General features: G+C 39.6%; 1 protein-coding gene across 6 annotated transcripts in view; it reads right to left on the bottom strand.

The window, feature by feature from the left end:
• The window catches only part of anks1b (ankyrin repeat and sterile alpha motif domain containing 1B), a 248,195-nt gene that overhangs the window by 36,986 nt on the left and 192,091 nt on the right, over window positions 1-19,118 (bottom strand). For all 6 annotated transcript variants that reach the window (XM_074625196.1, XM_074625198.1, XM_074625197.1 and 3 more), the window contains 2 exons: window positions 12,827-12,925; window positions 10,224-10,376 (listed from right to left, as the gene is read on the bottom strand). In XM_074625196.1, the coding sequence (XP_074481297.1) occupies window positions 10,224-10,376; window positions 12,827-12,925 (252 nt within the window). The remainder of the gene's footprint in view (window positions 1-10,223; window positions 10,377-12,826; window positions 12,926-19,118) is intronic.

Here is a 19,118-nt window from a genome sequence, read left to right as displayed (position 1 = left end):
GAGATGGAGTAAACTAACTAACGGAAGTGTGGATGCATGTGTATTATTGCATGATGTATAGGGTTTAATCCTGCAGTGTCTAACGAAGGCAGGAACCATCTGGTGTTGGGATGTGAGACAATCTGTCCATTTGGAGAGGTGACAAAGAAGGTGATAAGCACAGGAACATAACACACACACACACATTAAGTATTTGGAATTGTGTCAGGAAAAGGCAATCCAGTACACACACACATTTCATTTATACCAAGTGCACATATCTCTAGTCTCTATGGTAACTAGTAGCCGTCATGGCAACGGAGTACAAGCGGTAGAAGAAAGGATGAACTCTCATGACTGTCCTCAATTTATTTTGGACCCCTCGTACAGTTACACACACACACACACACATACACACACACAAAGTAGTGTTAGTCATTTTGAGGTTTTCAGAACACAGTCCCAGTTTTGAGTGCGAATACCTCCTGAAATGACATGTTGTAATAATAGCGGGGAATGCAGGGACAAGTGAGGACATGCAGGTGAATCACACACGCGCATATACACCCACACACACACACACACCTACACAGTGAACACAGACTAACACGCCTTCACATGCAAGATACAGACATGAAGAAGCAGAGAAGGGGTTGCGAGATGATCGACACGAGAGGAGAAATACAGCGGTGGAAAGTACATCTACACAAGCGCTGCACTTAAGTAAAATATTTAGGTGCTTGTACTTTGCTTGAGCGTCTCCATTTTATGCGAGTTTCAGTTCACTACATTCCAGAGGGAAGTACTGCAGGTTTTACTCCACTACATTTATCTGACAGCTAGTTACTTTACAGATTTTACATACAAAACCTATGATCAGCTTATAAAATATGATGCACCATTATAGATTAAACTACGCAAGAGTATATCAATAAGTAAAAACACTGCTTACATGTTAATGCATCAGTAATAATAATTAAAGTGGCCACGCTGCAAAACAAATACCTTTTTTTTATACTTTAAAGGGACAGTGTATAGGATTAGGCAGCATCTAGTGGTGTGGTTGCAGATTGCAACCAACTGAGTACCCCTCCACTGCAAAACCGCACTCAGAGGCCATCCTTACCATAATAACTGTACTTTAGGTGTAGCAGAAGTCAGAAGGTGGCTGGCGGTACCGCGGTTTAGCACTCTGCAGCTCAAAAATTGGAGAATTGCACATCATTGTTTGGCTGAACTTCTCATAACTCCTACATACTGTATATGCAACCTGTGTCAAGGTGTTGCAAGTAAACACTGCAGGTAATTTTTCAAGTCAATGAGCAGAACTACTTTACAGCAACACAACACAACACTGTACTGGCAGGATTTAACACATGGAGAACGTTGATCTGTCAAATACTTCCTCTGGATTAGCCCAAAACTATCTGGTTATTTTATGTATGAACTGTTTCTTAATTATGACTTAATTATATCGCTGTGGCAACATTTATTTTTCATATACTACGATATAACTTTATCTATATCACAACGTTTCACAGCGTTTCCCAACCTGGTGGAGGGGACTCCTACATGGGGTCGTGAGATTAATCTAGTGGGCCACAAAATGACTTTCCAGCTAGGAAAATCATTTAAAACTATATTCTATTAAACAAAATGATGTACATTTTTCAGACTTTTTATCTAATATTTGCTTCTTTCAGCCCTCCAAAAAATATTCAAATCAAATAACCTGAGAGGAAAAAAATCCCTCTTTGACAGAGCTGCTCACAATTTATAGACATGCAACCCATCGCAAAGGGCAGCCGTGAGATGTCGCTTTATATTAAGAGCGTCTCAACCAGAAGAGGTTGGTAACCACTGATCTAAAGAAACAAGTACCAGAAAGACTTCACTTCCTTTAAACTCGGACCGTCAATCAAATGCTTCCACTCAAGATATACACTCTCACACAAACACCATTTGAAGGCGCCCTCCTCCGTGATATCAGGGTCCACTCATCTAGAAAACATTAAGGGAATTGTTCCCTGAGGACCAGAAACTATCTGCACTCCACCGTCATGAACATGGCTTTCCAAAACGAAATCCAATTCTAATTGCTTCGCTCTGGGCTCTCTGAGGACTCACTTGAAACGAGAGCATTTTGCAGCCTTGACGCAGTTGTTTTGTACTTTCCTCGCCTGGAGAACAAGGTGGTCAGACTGAAGTGAGAGGCAGCAGCACCACCATGTGGATCTATACACGATGTGTCTGCAGCTCTCTGCACTGCAGGGAAATGAATATGTATATGAGGGGTGGATTCATCTACTGCTGGATAAAAGAGACGCCTCGAAACAATAATCAAATATAAAAACATTATAAATGCTTTTTGGCATTAGAAGCATTATCATCTGATTTATGTCCATCTTTATATTTAAGTGTATTTCTCACCATCCTGGTTGAAAATTAAATGTCATATTCATTCATGTGTTTGTGTCTTTTTTGCTGTATTTTCTCAACTTCCCCACATGGACCAATCAAATGTCTGTCTGGCTAAAGCTATGTTATAATTTATATAATTTAAAAATGTTTAATTATGCTTATACATTTTACAATACAAATTAATGAACTTGTGTTTGGACAAAATTATTTATTTTTTTAATACTTATTTTTTATACTATTATAGTGCAGGAGTTAAATACATTTATACTTGCTTACATATGATATTGTTCATACTTATATTATGGCTACAATATTTATGTATTTTATAGTAAAAAAGTAGAATTGATTCTAAATTAGAAAAAAAAATAAAGAAATAAAGAAAGTAATAACATAGGTAAATACAAGGAAAGAAATTAAGGATGAAAATAATAATAATAATTAAATTAAGATCAAAACAGCAAAAAGAAAAACAAGAAATAATAATAATAATAATAATAAATACATATATTGTACAAATCTTAATGAAATATTTTGAAATTCCTTGTTTTAACAGAACAATCAAGAGTTTTCTTCCAGTTAAAAATTGATAATCAGCCTGACAGTATTAATGGTGTTTGATGTTGCACAATGAAGTTTTTCAAACTCAGTCCAGATCCAGCTAAGAAGTTCCCCTCTCACAGCCTGGGTTGAGGCCCGAAGCTTTATTAAGCCAAGATTACAGCATGAGAGTAAATTATTCTCGAGACCGCTGACAGATTTTACCAGGAGACTTGTGATATTAAAAGCAGGCCGATAGTCATAATGTCCTGCCATTATTACATTCTCAAGTACCTGACATAACGCTCTAAATTAGTTTGGGTTCAGGGGGAAATTAAGGGCACAAAGCAGCTTAAATAGCAGCTCCCTGAAGACAACGACGCTCAAAAACTGCTGCACACACAGTACAACGTTTAATCCGTTTACTCCGTCTGACATGAAGGAATGCAAGGAGATACTCATTTGTTCTCTAGTAACCACCGAATGTTTCATACCCTACTTGATAAATGACTTAAGGATTAATTACTAATGAAAGTGGTCACTTATTAATTTTCTATTAATCATGTTAGCACTATAGGTGAAGGCAAATTGGCTCAGTACATTCAGTGGACTGTGATTAGTTTAATGTTTGCATAATGTAAAAAAAGAAAATCCAATTATAAGCAGTATGTGGACACTTACATTACTCATCCGTTTTTAATAATTAATTTGTATTAATTATTAACATTAATTGAATAATTTAAAGGTAGAAAGTCTAATATAATGAGTTTTCATTTCGGGTCTCAAGACTTTTAATTCCCACTCTACGATAAAATACAGCACATGGCTTTTTTTGTTCTGTCCCATGAATAATTATATATACATTGATTAACTGTAAATTATGTACACCTTATTCTATGATGTGAAACTGGTGTTGGCATAGTTCCTTTTGCAATAAATGTCTGATTTATTACACGTCTTATTTTTGCAGTTTTAGCCATAATCTTCATCAGTAATAATAAAACTGCACTGAGCAAGTTGAGTTCTGAGATGTGGGAATAAAAAGAAGTCTGATGGGGCAAGAAACTCGACCATACAGGTTTTAAATAAACCACCCGGTAAGACAAACTTATTATGAGGTGAAAACAAAAGCCAGCAGTAAAGTTATTACACAAACAGTATATACAGTGCTGTATATACAAGTGTTAAGAAAATCTGAGTTATTTCACAGGAACATTGTGTACCGTACTTAACTGCAGTAGAGCGGTACAGTAGGTCAAAGAGAAGTCACTCTGTGGACTGTGATGGATGTTTAGAACGGTCAGTCTGGATAATAATTTCAGTTTTCACCTTCATTTTCTCTTTTAAATAAGTTTGGCTTATCTGAAATCTGTTTCTTGCCTCTCCGTACTTTGTTCTCACATCTCAGCAGGTGCTTCAGTAAATACAATGATTTTGCATCTGAGTTTTCTTAATTTCCTAAAAGGCTAATCTACCGCTCAATGCTGTAAATAACAAAGTTACTCACACGGTTAAAGTTATATATGTTGGCGTTTAGCCTTTCAAAAAACTAAATTTTCGCTGCGTTCAGAAAACTGTTTGCTCTCCTGATTTCTGCGCTGCACACAAAGGGAGGCCGCAACATCAGCTACACATTCATAAAAAATATATAAGATAATGATAAAGCTTGTCTACCTTAACAACACAGTTTACGTATTTTTATAACTGCTAATTTATTAAATCTGAGTGAAACATGATGCCGAATTTAGCAGAAGACCTCAGTAATATATAACTATATTGACAATGTTGCCAGGTAATAAACATTTTCAGTGTCTGATAACCAATAATGATATATGATATGACAGAAGTACATGTAAGGCAAGAACACATAGTTAAAGTTATGCTTACTTCTCATTGGAATTTTTATAGAGAAAGAAATATAAAATATTTATTTATTATAAAATAAAGAAATATACATATCCATTACAGTATCCGTCTGAGAAAACTATGACTAAAACACTGACTAAAATTAGACTAAAACGTAGTTCCATTGACTAAATCTACACTTAAATAATACAAAAAAACAAAAATGTGACTTTAAAGCAGCTACAATTTTCAGTAAGCGACTAAAACAAAATCTTAATTCTTGTCAAAATTAACACTGATATGTTATGACATAAAAATAAGAGCAAGAAATTAATGTTATAAAACAGAGATTAAAGTGTTGTTTTTTCTGTTTCTCTTAATTTTAACCAATTAAGAAAAAGAGCTCCGTATTTGGGACCCCTGTATCTTGTTGAAAACTGGCCTCTGATTTCACGCACATGAAACATGTTTGGGAAGATGAAGTTTAGGTGTAAGAAATTAAGAAATTATGGTACAAAAATAAAAACAAAAGTTGTAATAAACTGGGATAGTCCGTTAATATCCTTTCTATGGACTAAATGTAACAGTTAACCTGGACCAGGTGTAACGCTGATGAGTCAGTCTAGTCGCATAAAACCTGAGACACACACACAATATACTGCAGACAGAGAGAGCTGCAGCTGCTCTCTATCTGAAAGTCAGGATTAAAAGGTGTTTTGAGATGCTTTTCTAATCCCACAGCAGCAGGACTGCATATATGTGCCCAATCAAAAGGACAAACACACACACACTTGTATCCCTCTAAAATGCTCCAACAATGCTAAACGCTCCTCCCTCGTCTCCCTGGACACCACAGCATCTGTTGCCCATAGCGATTATCTGGTGATTACATGAACGCAGCGGACAAATTCTATTTTAAAAGACTCATTGTCCTCTTTTCCCTCTCTCTCTCTCTCTCTCTTTCCATCCCCTCGTTTCTCTTACATCTATATGTCCTTCCCCACATCACTATTTATTATCACTACAACATCTCTTTCAACACACACACACACCTCTCTCTCAGGTACAGCCGTGACCTCTCCAGCAGCCCAGAGACTACTTCAGTGACAGTGTACTGCTGCAGTGGCACGCAGTCATGAGGACAGCTTGTACAGCAGACACATACGCTCTTTCACATACGCTCCCGCATGGCTGATAAGATCTACTTCAAATGAATAGACTAAATGGACAAAAGCATGTAGACACCTGAACATTACACCCATGTGGCTCACAGTCTGCGTTCTAGTTCATCCCGAAGGTGTTGGATGGGGATGAGGTAAGGGCTCTGTGCAGGCCCGTCAACGGGTAACTTTATTTGCCTTCCTGATAATTTCCAAGGACGATTCCTGGACATAACTATAAAATGTAATGCTTAGGGCTGCACCTTCTTAGTTGATTAGTTGACTAATTGTCGTTTTGGTCTTAGTCAACTAAGATTTCTTTAGTTGAGTCATTTTTTAGGCTTTTTTCATGCTTTATGACTTAATTCTGAGAAACATATTGCAGACTTTATTCTCCACATATGATGAATTGTATGCAAGCCTGTAGACACATTTTGATTTTTTTGTTTGTACCTGCTGGGCACTGACTGGAAGACTAAGTAAAGATAGATTACTGAGTGGCCCAAGAGTCTCTTTTTGAAGCAACTTTTTTCAGCATTTCTTGTTGAAGAGTCACAAAGCTCAGTCAAATGTAGGGATGATCCCACCGTTTCTTTGATCTAGATCCTTTACTATTGTGAACTGTTGTTTTGTATGTCTTTGTTTCTTTTAATGTATAACATCAACCTGCTCATGGACTCCCAATGTAAATTCTCTCTCTGGCTAAATCTGACACATTTACACTGTGTGTCTATCCTGAAAAATAAAATAATAAAGTAGGGCTGCCCCTTCTTAGTCAATTAGTCAACTAATTGGTTGTTTTGGTCTAAGCTGACTAAGATCTCTTTAGTCAATTAGTCGTTTTTTATCCTTTTTTCATGCTGAATGACTTTTTTCCAAGAAACTTATGAGCACATTTCTGGTAAACAAGATTTAAAGTAGTGCTTTTGTGTGATTCTTTGTGGAGGAACTCAGTTTTACAGATCTGTCGATTAAATCAACTAATCTATTAGTCAACAAAATCCTATGTGAGTGAGTAACAAATTCTTTAGTCGAGGACAGCCCTAGAGTAAAGTCATTTCCTGACACTGTATCTAATATTTTGTATTATATTTTACTACATTTCCCTCATACTTCTGCACAGTGCGTACTTAGGCAACCTACAATAAATCGAGGAAAGAAATTTGAATATATATTTGACATCGGAATAGCTCTGCTTTAAGTAAATATAACCTGCATCTAAGACTTCCTTTGATGGTTTCCTTTCATATTTTTCTGTAGTATGCTGGAGTATTTTGAGGGCTGCTCTGGTATTTAACTGTCTCAAAGTCCTTTCCAGGAAACTGCCTACAAGTTTACAAGTAAATGTCAGTTAATTCTATGAAATGTGAAGTTAAGGGACCCATAAAATTAAGTGTTGTACCACTGCCAAACTAGGAAAACCATTTCTTTATGGATCTGGCTTTGTGCACATTGTCGTGTTGAAATGGAAACGGGCCTTCACCAAACTGTTACCACTATGTTGGATGCATCCTATTGTCTAAAGGGATCTACTGTAGCCTTGAAAAACAATCCAAGTATTCAAAAGTATGTGGACATATGTCTTTGGCCTTACTGTGTACTTGTGCAGCCTCTAGTGGCTTCAATCTGCACTGCACTGCAGCGTCACTCACTCTTCCTATAGACAGAAACCTTATGCTATACAATATTTGTATTTACATGCACATGCAGGTCTTAAATGACAGTTCTGAATAAGTATGTAGTATAAATATGCTTCATATGCACATTATTTAGGCTTTGAAGCTCCTCTATTTTCCATAACAGAAAGAAGACTGATGTATAATTTGGCTTGTGTTTCAAACATGGTGTACTTAAAAACACATGCATAAAACACAAAAGCATGTATTAACACTTTCTCTATCTCACATATGCATCCACACTCACACACACAAGCGCAGCATGTGGGCGGCATCCCCAGCGCTGTGAAACATCTTGCATCCCACATGCTTATATAACTCCCTCTCCACCTCCTCCAGCTGATCACTCATCACTTTATCACTTTATCCTCCGCTGGGAAGGAAAAACACCCCTCCTCTCCTCTCCTCTGCCTCTCATTGAAATCAGCCAGGCGGGCGCCCTCTGCAATCCAGCATGATTTCGTTACACTCAGAGCATCAAAGGGAGCGCGTCGCTCCGATGAGATCAGTCCTGCAGCAAATCCCGTCTCTACTGAAGATTTCATGTTGGTAAAAATTGAATCATAAACCTGCACTACACTCGAATGTCAAACCTGGTTATCATCCACCATCACTGATATTTACAGAAGGAGAGATTTCAATCAAGGGAGAGCTGCTGCAGCTTCTTACTACTGCAAATGTTAAACCACAAACTTCTACAGCAAGACGGAGATCTGTTATGACAAGAAGCAAAATAGAGAATAAGCAATAAGGTTATGATATAACACGAGCCTCCTTTCTGTTTGCATTCTTAGCATGAATTGCGCAGTAATGAGGAGAAAATGCCTGATGGGCTTTCTGCACACACTCAGTGTGGCTTCTGCATCTTTCCCACAGAGGGAACTTTCACATCGACTTCAGATAAAAAATCCAAAGGATAAAGCTTGTGCGTCCGCTGATGTATGGGGCTGTAGTGCGATATATTGACCAGGAGAAACAGATTCACTCTGTCAGCCAAGGTGAGAGATGAGGACAGGAACCAACAAGCATTCAGCTTCACAAAGCCACAGCTGCGCCGCTGCTGTCCTTTATCGCAAAGAAAACCCATCATTTGAGATAAAAAAAACTTGTTATCCACGGTTTAAAGGTGGAGTTAATATCCGTCTACGAGAGAGACCTGACACACAAATGTATTGAAAATAAGAGATAATGCGTCGAAACAAGATGGATTACTCTGTTAGTATCAAGATTGCATCACTTGATTGAAAAATGAAGTTGTTTCAAGCAACAAGCCGGTGAAATATCTGTCACATCTGTCCGGTTAGCAGATAAACCTTGTTTTAAGAAGAATTAATCTGTTAAAGGATGAAGCTGGAGTATATTTTTCTTATTGAAAACAAATCCCATGAAAAGATCCAAACTAATAACGTGTTAGTCTGTCTCTCAATACTTTCCTGCTTCGTCTGTGGCACTCAACCCAAAGCCTATTCCTTACTAATGAAGACGTGAATATTTAAAGTGATTTAGTATTTTACTTTCTGAAAGTCAGGGGACTTGAGAAAGAGGTACTAAAATAAAGAATGGTCAAAATTGAAGCAGCAGAGGCATCCTAATATTTAGCCCGTGTTATGGATCAAACTCAAGAAATCCTGGTTTCCTACATTTCCCATAATGCAACACAACAACATATTTAATTAGTACCTCCATGCCCCATCAGGTTGCAAAAAAAGGCGCGTGAATGACAAGATAATGCACAAGGCAAAAGTGTGTAATAAGAACGCCATTCTTGCTTTAGGTGGGTCATCTGTACGCCATATAGTCTCTACTGACTGCAATGCAAAAGTGAGAAAGACTGCTTATGGCGGGCGGGAGGGGAGGTGGATGGGTCCAACAAACACAGGACTTTCAACCAGGAGACCGTGTTTTATTTTAGAAGTTACGATAGTGACACTTTACACGTTTTTTAGTGACGTTTCTGATGTGTTTTCCGTACTTGTGTTACATTGTTTCCGTACATATTTTACTTAGTTTACGTACTTATTTTAAGCCCAGCCATGACGTTTTTCCTAAACCTAACTAAATGGTTTTGTTGTCTAAACCTAAGTGAGTGCTTTTGTTGCCCCCTGGTGGTACTCCACCATCATACAAGCGTGTAATATTCACGCCTCATCGAGGCAAAACGTGACAGTGACACACTTTCGTCTGGTGGACAGGCGGGTCTATTACACCCTTTGACATGATATTGGGTTGCCCTGCTTGGTAAATGCCCATGTCTTATGAACGGTTGTTTTCTCAGACTTTAGAAACAGAAGTATATTGTTATATTTTCATGTGTAAAAATTTGGTGAAATGCCCCTTTAAAAACAGGTCACAACTATATCGTTTTATTTTTTTTAAAAAGCCACTGTAGTCTATATTTAGCAATTGTTGGGGACTATTGTCCATTGGACAACAATGGAGGTTTTTTTTGACAAGAGGAAGAAGATTAATCAGGATTTGGATACGCAGACAATAATTTGGTCTTTTCATGGGAGAAAAATATCACCAGCCTTTTCCTTTTAAAATGAAAAAAAATGTCAGGACTGCAGGCAGAAGTAGAAAGTGAAAATAATTATGTGCGACTTACATTGATGAGCTCGATCTCCCAGATCTTCTTGACCAGCTCCATGGAGGTGTAACCGTTGATGAGGAAAGACTTGGTGTAGTCGCCGAGCTCCAACGACTCCAGCCACTCTGCCACCGACGTGGGGTTGTTGCCATCGTAACCGACAGGTCGCACCTTCGGTAACAGACAGAAAAGTGATCTTTAAAGTTCGGCTTTTTTCCGCTGAATTTCCTCTATGTTCTCATAAATGTAGGAGACACTGTGAGGAAATGTGGGATGTGTTTTTCTCCATATGGTACACTACCTTTGACCTGGAGCTTTGTAGCTTAGAACAGCTTGCACGCTCCTTTCAAATGCTAACTACATCACAGCCTACATACATATTTCTTATATAACATGACAGCTGTTTGAATCCTATTCCCACTGCATTTGATTGCTGCACTGCACTTTTTTCATTTCCTGTCTGCATTCTGCTGCTGCAGCCTAATTCCTACATGAGGATCATCAAAGATTTATTTTATGTTAAAGACCTTCCCCCAGTTCGGCAGGGTACAGGAGGATGCAACCAGTACTGAGCTCTAAAAGAGTGCATTTTGCATATTTGTAATTCTCATATATTTGCAGTGCAAACAAGTAACACAAGCCTGACTTTTGAGAAAGGGCAGAATAGGACGCCAACAGCAGGGATTTGATATACTTTGTGAGTGAAGCACATAATTCATAATTCATTCACTTTCATTTTGGCAGTCAAAACAGCTTCAGAGAGTTTATGGTGCTTCAAACAAACATCCCACGTCCTCCACCTCAAGTCGAGCATGTGTTTGCCTGCGTGTGTGAGGCCGGGCAAAAGTTAAAAGTTACATTTTTTACAGTGTTTTTAAGTTTAGAGGTTGGGATGAGAAGAGAAATGTGCTGACTGGAGATCAAGGTTTTCTGGGTGTCTGTATGAAACCTTACTGCTTATCTCTGAGTCTCTCTTTTCTTTCTGTGCTCTTCTTCAGACTCCCTTTCTCCTGCTCTCACTCCATTTCAACACCTTTGATCTTACTTTCTCGCTCTCTCTCACACACACACAAAAGCATTTGACCTTCCTACAGTAACATACAACGGCAAACTATCCTATAAGTTTAAGTATTTGTTGTATCATTTAAACAGCTTTTGGTCCCTTTTTTAAGCAACTGTTGGCTGTTTTTGCTCTGTGACAAGTGTATCTATATGTTTTTATCTGTGTTTGAATCTAACAGATGCAGGATGATGGGGATTTAGACTCAGCAAAGAGTGAGCAGTTTTCTTGCATCATGTAATTTGATGTAGTTTGGATACTGTGATCTAAAGTAACATACAGTAGCTTTAGTGCATCTTTTCCTGAATCCCCCAACTCTTTGGCACAAGGATTCTCCAGAGCATGCAGAGAGAAACCTAACCACCCACAGAGAGCTATACAACACGGAAACACAGATTGAGAAGGACATTTTATACTAAACAAAACAGATTGGCTGCAGCTACAACTCACTTAGCACTCATTAGTACTATACTTTACAATCTTAAATTGGAAATATGAACTTAAGCAGTTTAAAATTTGATGAATCTATGTAACTTGCATGAGACTGACATTACAATAAACACAGATTAGAAAGCTCAGGTTTAGTTAAAGGGGCCAGGTGTAAGATCTGGCTAGAATTTTGGTTTAAAACATTCAAAAAATGAACTAACATTATGAACATGCATGTGACGAAGTAACAGTTTTAACGTCTATGTATTGTGTTGCAGAGATATCTACTGAATAAGCATGCTAACCAGCTACCCTTGGCCCGTTCTGTTTTGTAATACCACTTGTTCCTCGAGAGGCGATAGTGAATCACTGCAGCGTCCAGTCTGTCCTCAGTCCAACATGAGAGGACAAAGAAAACGATACAGAAAACGTTACGAGACAGACCATCAGTTAGCAGTTAGTTCGAATTCAGCCAGCGGTACACACTTAAGCACCGGGGGTCTGATCCCTGGGGACCGCCCCGACTCCCTGCCGGATCAGTAAACTTTCTGTAGCTGCCGTTATACAGGTTAGACCCAGCGCTCCACCGGCCCGCTGCGACACTCGGCGCTGAGGTTTGTTCTGGCTGAATTCGGTCCATCTACAGGAGCCACCGCACGCTCTCCTCAGAGCGGGGTGGTCTCCTGGCCGCGGGGAGGATGGGATGAGACGAAGGTGCGGGTTGTTTTTCTAGTTTCTGCCACTTTGGATTTGATCCAATATCTTTCTTTCAGCATCCGTTCATACACGGGCCACGCAGCCCCCGGTTAGTGGCACAGTAAACACAAAGATGGCTATTGTAAACTACAGGCTGACGCCACATGTGAAGATTATAAGATTGCAGTGATATATTGACGGGCTTTCAGAGTTTCAGAAGTTGGTTGACTTTTGCGTATTCTTTCCCTGCTGTTAGTTAGTAGTTGGCTTTTTTTTTTTTTATAACTAATGACTGCAAATTGAGATTGTATGGACTCAGTAGTAGAGCTGAAATGCCGCCCCCTATTTGTTTGGAGCATGTGGCCAGATGTTACACAGTGCTTCTTTAATGTCTGAGATGTTCTTGTTGGGGTGTTTGATTCGCTGCAGTACTGACCCTGGGCAGAAGCCGTATGGCCTGCAGGAGGCGCTGTCTGTGGGCCGAGTTGAGGATCCCAATCTCCAGCAGGTCCTGGTCTTCCACCACATTGCTGCCCTGCAGAGTAAAAAGAAAACAACAGCTACGGTTAGGATTTATGCAGCATTTTTCCACCCAGAGCAAACAATGCAACAGTGTCTGCAAGAGTTAAGCACGGCTCCACATAGGATGACTTTAATGGACAGTTCCTTGGCAAAAAATAGAAGCATTTGATGTTAATGTCCACACTAAAACAGCAGCAGTTAGCATTTTAAGGTCTTCATTATTTATTTTCGTTCAGTTCTCCTATACTGAAGGTTTGTGATATCAGCACAAATTGGCTTCTTTTCTACAGATCATGCATACTTTGTGTTTTTGCTGACCATTTTTGAATGCACGCTGTACACTTTCAGATTTGTTTTTCCTGGCTGGGGCCATTGTTTTTTCCATTTATTGCCACAGTGTATGAGAATCAAATCACAGCCTCTTAAAGCTCACTCGAGGTGTGCAATCCTCACAGCGAACATCAAGTATGCATTCAGATGGGGGTTTTTTTTAACTTCAATTATCATTACATGGTAATCCACTTTATATGCAGATTGATTTGAAAAGTCTCGCCGCAATAATGTAACTGATTAAAATGCGTGATGAATTACACAACACATGCAAATTCCAACAGTGTGGTAATAGTTTTTATTTTTGTACAGAAATTAAATCAAACCAATGGCTCTATGGAATGCTGAAATGAGTATTTGTACATGTGTGTGGTATTAAATAAGATAAAACATGAAAAAAACACACTGGTATCGTAATATTGTTACATTATAGTAGAGGACTGTGTGATATTTGTATGATAGCAATAAAACCGTCCTAGCTTTTATTGCATTTTGTTTGGCCAATTCAGTCCATGTGTCCTATCCAGAGGTTCTCCAAGTAAGGTATTTATTTAACACTTAACGGCCACAGGAGAAAATGCGTTAGTCAAATTTGAGGATTGTGAGTTAACTATGGATAAAAAGACAAAAAACAATGGCACACTCTGGCTCCAAATGACGTCAAAAAATGAACCCAGATGAGATGTGTCGTCCATCTATATATACAGTCCATGCTTAAGACTCACACAGCAGGCCCTATGGGTATCATATACAGTCCCACCTTTAATTAATCCAATGGGAAACATTAAGAGACCTATCAGTCATCCCCCCTCCGGAGGGTCAGAGAGTCTTCATGCAGACAGATAATTAGAGGAAAGGTGTGACGCAGGGAGGGAAGAGCAGCAGAGAGGAAAAAGGCCAGCTCAGCCAGAAATACCATCAGACATATAGATTCTGACAGAAATGAAAAGTAAAGCAAGATAATCACCGCGATGATGGTATAGATATAGGAGGAGGAGAGGGAGTGTGTGACCAGCCTGGAGGCAAGCTCAGGACCATCCACACACACACACACACACACACACACACTGTACATACACTCCCTGGCTAGATGGAAGGATTACACCTGTCAGTCCTTCTACATCTCCTTCCTGTCAAACTAATAACGGTGACAAACATCCAAGAGACGAGAGAGAGAGGGGAGAAAAAGCAGGTAGATAGCAGATATCTGCTTTTTTCCTACTTTACTTCTGCCCAGAAGTCGACTCTCGCAAAAAGGACATTTTGCTCCGATGCTGTGACATTTTAATTCCGGGTAGGAGATAGCTGTCGTTTTTAGTTTTCACTGCAGTATCCTGAAGAACATTTGCCAGAAAAATCTCTTTTACTTTTTGAACTCCAGATCTACTAAGATACTAGATTATCACACGATTAATCACAGACATTTACATTTTAATTAGAGGGCTTTGAAACTAGTCTACAAACTGGTAATCCTGACAAGCATCACTGCTTTTATTTAGCGGGTAGAAACATTAAAATAACTAACTGTAGTACCACCCCTTATTCTGAAGGCCAAAGGTCCATATTGAAAGTCTTAATGTGTCCATTAATGCATCTCTTTTCATCTCAGTTTATGAGCTAAGATTGCTAAACCAAACACATGCTCTATTAATCCATGCTCTCATTGTATTGCCACATCAGTTGTTTTGGGAGGGCTTATTTTGGTAACTTATGTCCCCCGGCTTTACCTTGATTAATGAAAGTTTAAAATGTCAACACACTTTGGACAAAAAAAGCCCCTTAAAGTGAGTTATATTGCTGCAGGCTTATTAGTATAACTTTGTCTCCAGGGCTCCACCAGTCTGTCCCTGCACTGTGAGACCTGAGGCGGCAGCAGCAGCAGCAGCTGATTAGGGCTCATCCTGTTGGCTAAACTTATTCCCTTCCACAGTCTCCTCGCCAACCTGTATGCCCGGGCACTCTGTGAGAGTCTAACAGTTCATAGATCAGCTCCCAGGCTGATTAATGGAGCCCAGAGAAAGGAGTTACCGTGCTACAACTTCGCAGCAGAGTAATGGCTCGCAGAGTCGGAGCAGAGTGGACTGTGGAGGGATTCAAAGGCTTGACTAATTGCTCCCTGTTGGGATCCTGATAGAAAGAGATAGAGTTCGCTAACATTGGTTCTTTTATATCTCCAAACCTATCCTGCACTGTTTACATCTCTGTCTTAACAGTATGTCTGCCCCATATCTGCCATTTCCAAGTGCACATGATGGATCAGGGGGTAAGCCTACGTTGTTTGTAAAGTAAACAGTTATTCCATCTTGCGTATGTATGATTAATTCCCAAACACTTGGTATGCAGAACTGGTATTAACACTAACAATCTATTTTGCCGGTGGCGAAAGGTGTTTAGCATCCGCAGTGTTGATAACAATTGCAGTGGCCTGTGGTTAGCTTGTGATACTTGGACCCCGGCACTTAAAAACAACGCCGCAGTGGGTCACAAACGCTCTGGAATTAAAATTCATGCACAGCGGCAGGGGGCTGAGGCAAGACTAAAGATGAAGCAAAAATTGCTATTCAGTGATGGTAGCGAAGGCCATTATCTGCGCCAACAGGCTTAGTAGAGTACTACAAATCCTGCTCCTTTCATGCCTGTGTTCATCCCTCGCCTCTTCTCTATCATTTCTTTGCCATTCTTCTGCCATTTTTCTCATTAATTTATTTTCTTCTCTCTTACTTACTATTCAAACCATCGCCTCTCCGTCCTTACTTGCACTTTTAGTCCAGAATTGAATTAATTTTGGTTTCTTTACAAGCTCGTCGGTGTTACATTTTATCTGTATTTCCACCCTACTGTGCAAATCAAAAGTGTACAAAAAGAACGCCGTTCTTGCTTTAGGCGTGTCATTTGTACACCATGTAGTTTGTACTGACTGCAATGTAAATGCAATAAACAGGCTACGCTCAGAGCTTGTGATGTAGAAAACAAGACTCGGTCAAAACCGAGTATATGGTTGGACAGTGTATATTCAGTCCATGAATCTGTGGCTAAATTGTTACACAAATAGTCAGTGGTCATGTCTATCATGTTAAATCCAGCGCTACATGTCCACCAGGTCCGACGAGGACGCTAGGAGACGCGCTGCTGCACTCAACTGGCCATTCAAGCGGTTACGTACCCTATCGTATTGAATGCACCCGATTGGTCCCTGGTTTTCTGATTGATGTTTCAAACAGGAAACAGCGTGGCAACCTGCTCGTAAACTTTCCGTTATTCCGTCTAAACAATCCACAAAAATCTACTTCTGAAAACATTTTAAGCGAGAAACAGGCGATGTTACTGCTGAATCTCATTTCATTTTAGAACTAGATCGCCTAGTTTGACGGCTTGGTCCAAGTTTCATAAGCCAGACGCGTCACGCATAAAAGGACTGTTCTCCGCTTTTTCATTTTGAAAGAACAACGGCCAATGAGGAAACTCCAACACTCAGCTGACCAGTCGGGTAACTTCATCCCTCAGTCACTCACTCAACGACAGACTTTTGCGTTTTTTGGCGGTCCAGCCAAAAAAGGTAAGTGAGAAAGTCCACTTATGGCGGTCGGTAGGAGAGGTGGATGGGTCCAACAAACACCAGGAGACCCGTGTTTGAGACCCGTGTTTTGTACATAGTTCACATACTTATTTTAAGGCCAACCACAACGTTTTCCTAAACCTAACTAAGGAGTTTTGTTGCCTAAACCTAAGTGAGTGTTTTTGCTGGTACTGCACCTTCATATACGCGAGTAATATTCACGCCTCAGCGAGGTAAAATATGACACTGATACTATCAATGGTGGATAGGCGGGTCTATTACACGCTCTGACGAGATACCGGGTTGTTATTTCATATGGGAAGAACTTAAGTTTCATAAGGATTTCTCTTCCAGAATAATACATTTCTTTATAAGGAGGATTAGAGGTGCCATCTGTGAATGAAATATGGATATTGACAATATTTCATTTCACATATTGTTGTTTTTTCTACCTCTGAGAAACAGTTGGGTCAAATTAATCTCACTAGCCTCGCGGCTGCTCTTATCAACTTTAGTTTCTTTAGTACACACTGCACGACATCAAGCTTTATCTCTTAATTTTCTAATATCTATATAGCACTGTGCCCCCATTCATTTTTGTAATTCCTTGTATAAACCTAACCTCGCTCTACTTTCTATCTTTCTTTCGATTCATTGTGCTGCCTGAAACCAAATAAGAAAAACATCCTGATAAAAGGAGCTTTTACGAGAAATTCTTTCAGTATTTGTTTCTCCACAATCTGCAAAGCATCGGTTTCTGTGATGCTTACGAGAGTTTCTGTGGTATCTATCTCTAAAGTGAGCGATAACAAACCGTGCTGAATCTTATCATTTCCACTATCCTTCCCCTCTCTTCCTTTCACTTTTATATTCTGGTCGCATTTCTAAGTGCCTGCGCTGGCGTGCCATGTTAAGTCAGGAGTGTGTGTATGTTTGATGGTAATGTTGAGTGTTAACAGGGACAGTGTGACTGCAGTCAGAGGACTAAGCAAGGTGAATTGCCTCAGATCCATCGTTAAGTAGCTCCGGACACGCATGAACTTGAGACGCTGCTTTCAATCATCTGTTTCTGATTGGACGCATTAGGAGGAACACATTAATGCCAGACTTTGCGACGAAAACAGTTTAATAATCAAAATCCGACTGATATAACAATTAGTCATCCCTTCACTGTTTTGGTTCAGTCTCACTGCTCTCATCAGCAGCATTGTTTCCAGACACAGCAGGCTGCCATTTTCAGCAAAAAAAGCTCTAATAAACCCACTCTATATTACCAGCCCAGCACCAAACAACAGATGAACAGAAAGAACAGGAAGTTGGCGACTACCTGGTGAACAAAGTGGAACATTTAGCAGCTAATAGAGCCAGATATTTCCCTTAAAGGAACAGTGAGTGTGAAACATTTCGGGGGATCTATTGGTAGAAATGGAATATAATATAAATAAATATTTTTCCTTTAGTGTATAATAACCTGAAACTATGAATCGTTTTGTTTTTGTAACCTTAGAATAAGCCGTTTATATCTACATAGGGAGCGGGTCCTCTTCATGGAGCCAGCCGCCATGTTCTACAGTAGCCCAGAACGGACAAACCAAACACTGGCTCTAGATAGGGACATTCACGTTTTTGCATCAGCCACCGCCACTCCTACATGCGTGGAAAAAGTTAAGTTGGTTGCAATCTGCAACCTCACCGCTAGATATCGCCAGATCCTACACACTGCACCTTTAAGAGTGGGTGGAGACCAAAGCAGAGCTAATATAGGGTGAATATTGGGCTTAAATTCACCATATGGCCTAAAGCAGCAATCCAAATGAATGAAAAATACAAAAAAAAAATTTATATGAACATTGGGTCAAACTATGTAATATGAAAGGCCTCAATTGCAGCGATGAACCCACAGAGATGTATCACCCGACTGCATTTCCCCACAACTCTACTGAGCCTTTCAGCTCTTTAATCTCATTGGTTTGGTTTTACGGCCCAAAACTTTACTGTTCTCATCAGCAACAGACAGCTGTTCTCAGCAAATAGCTCTGATAAACCCACTGTACACTATCTGCACAGCATCAAACACAAACAGGCAAAATTACTGACTAGCTGGTGAACACAGTGTAGCATTTAGCAGCTAAATAGTCAGATACTTGCTTCAGGCATCGGTAAAAAAGGCCAATCAGAAAAGGAGAGTGAATATTGGACTTATATTCATTCATTGGGTGTCGATAAACATGGCTTCAAATGAATGATAATGTTGGTCTGTGTCTGCTGGATGTGTTAATACAAGTTCACCATATCACCTTTTTAATCGCACTATGATATT

This window comes from Sebastes fasciatus, chromosome 23 (assembly GCF_043250625.1).
Source record: "Sebastes fasciatus isolate fSebFas1 chromosome 23, fSebFas1.pri, whole genome shotgun sequence".
NCBI classification, from domain to species: Eukaryota; Metazoa; Chordata; class Actinopteri; order Perciformes; family Sebastidae; genus Sebastes; species Sebastes fasciatus.
Note: the sequence above shows the minus strand (reverse complement) of the source record. Positions and strands in the feature narration are given on the sequence as shown.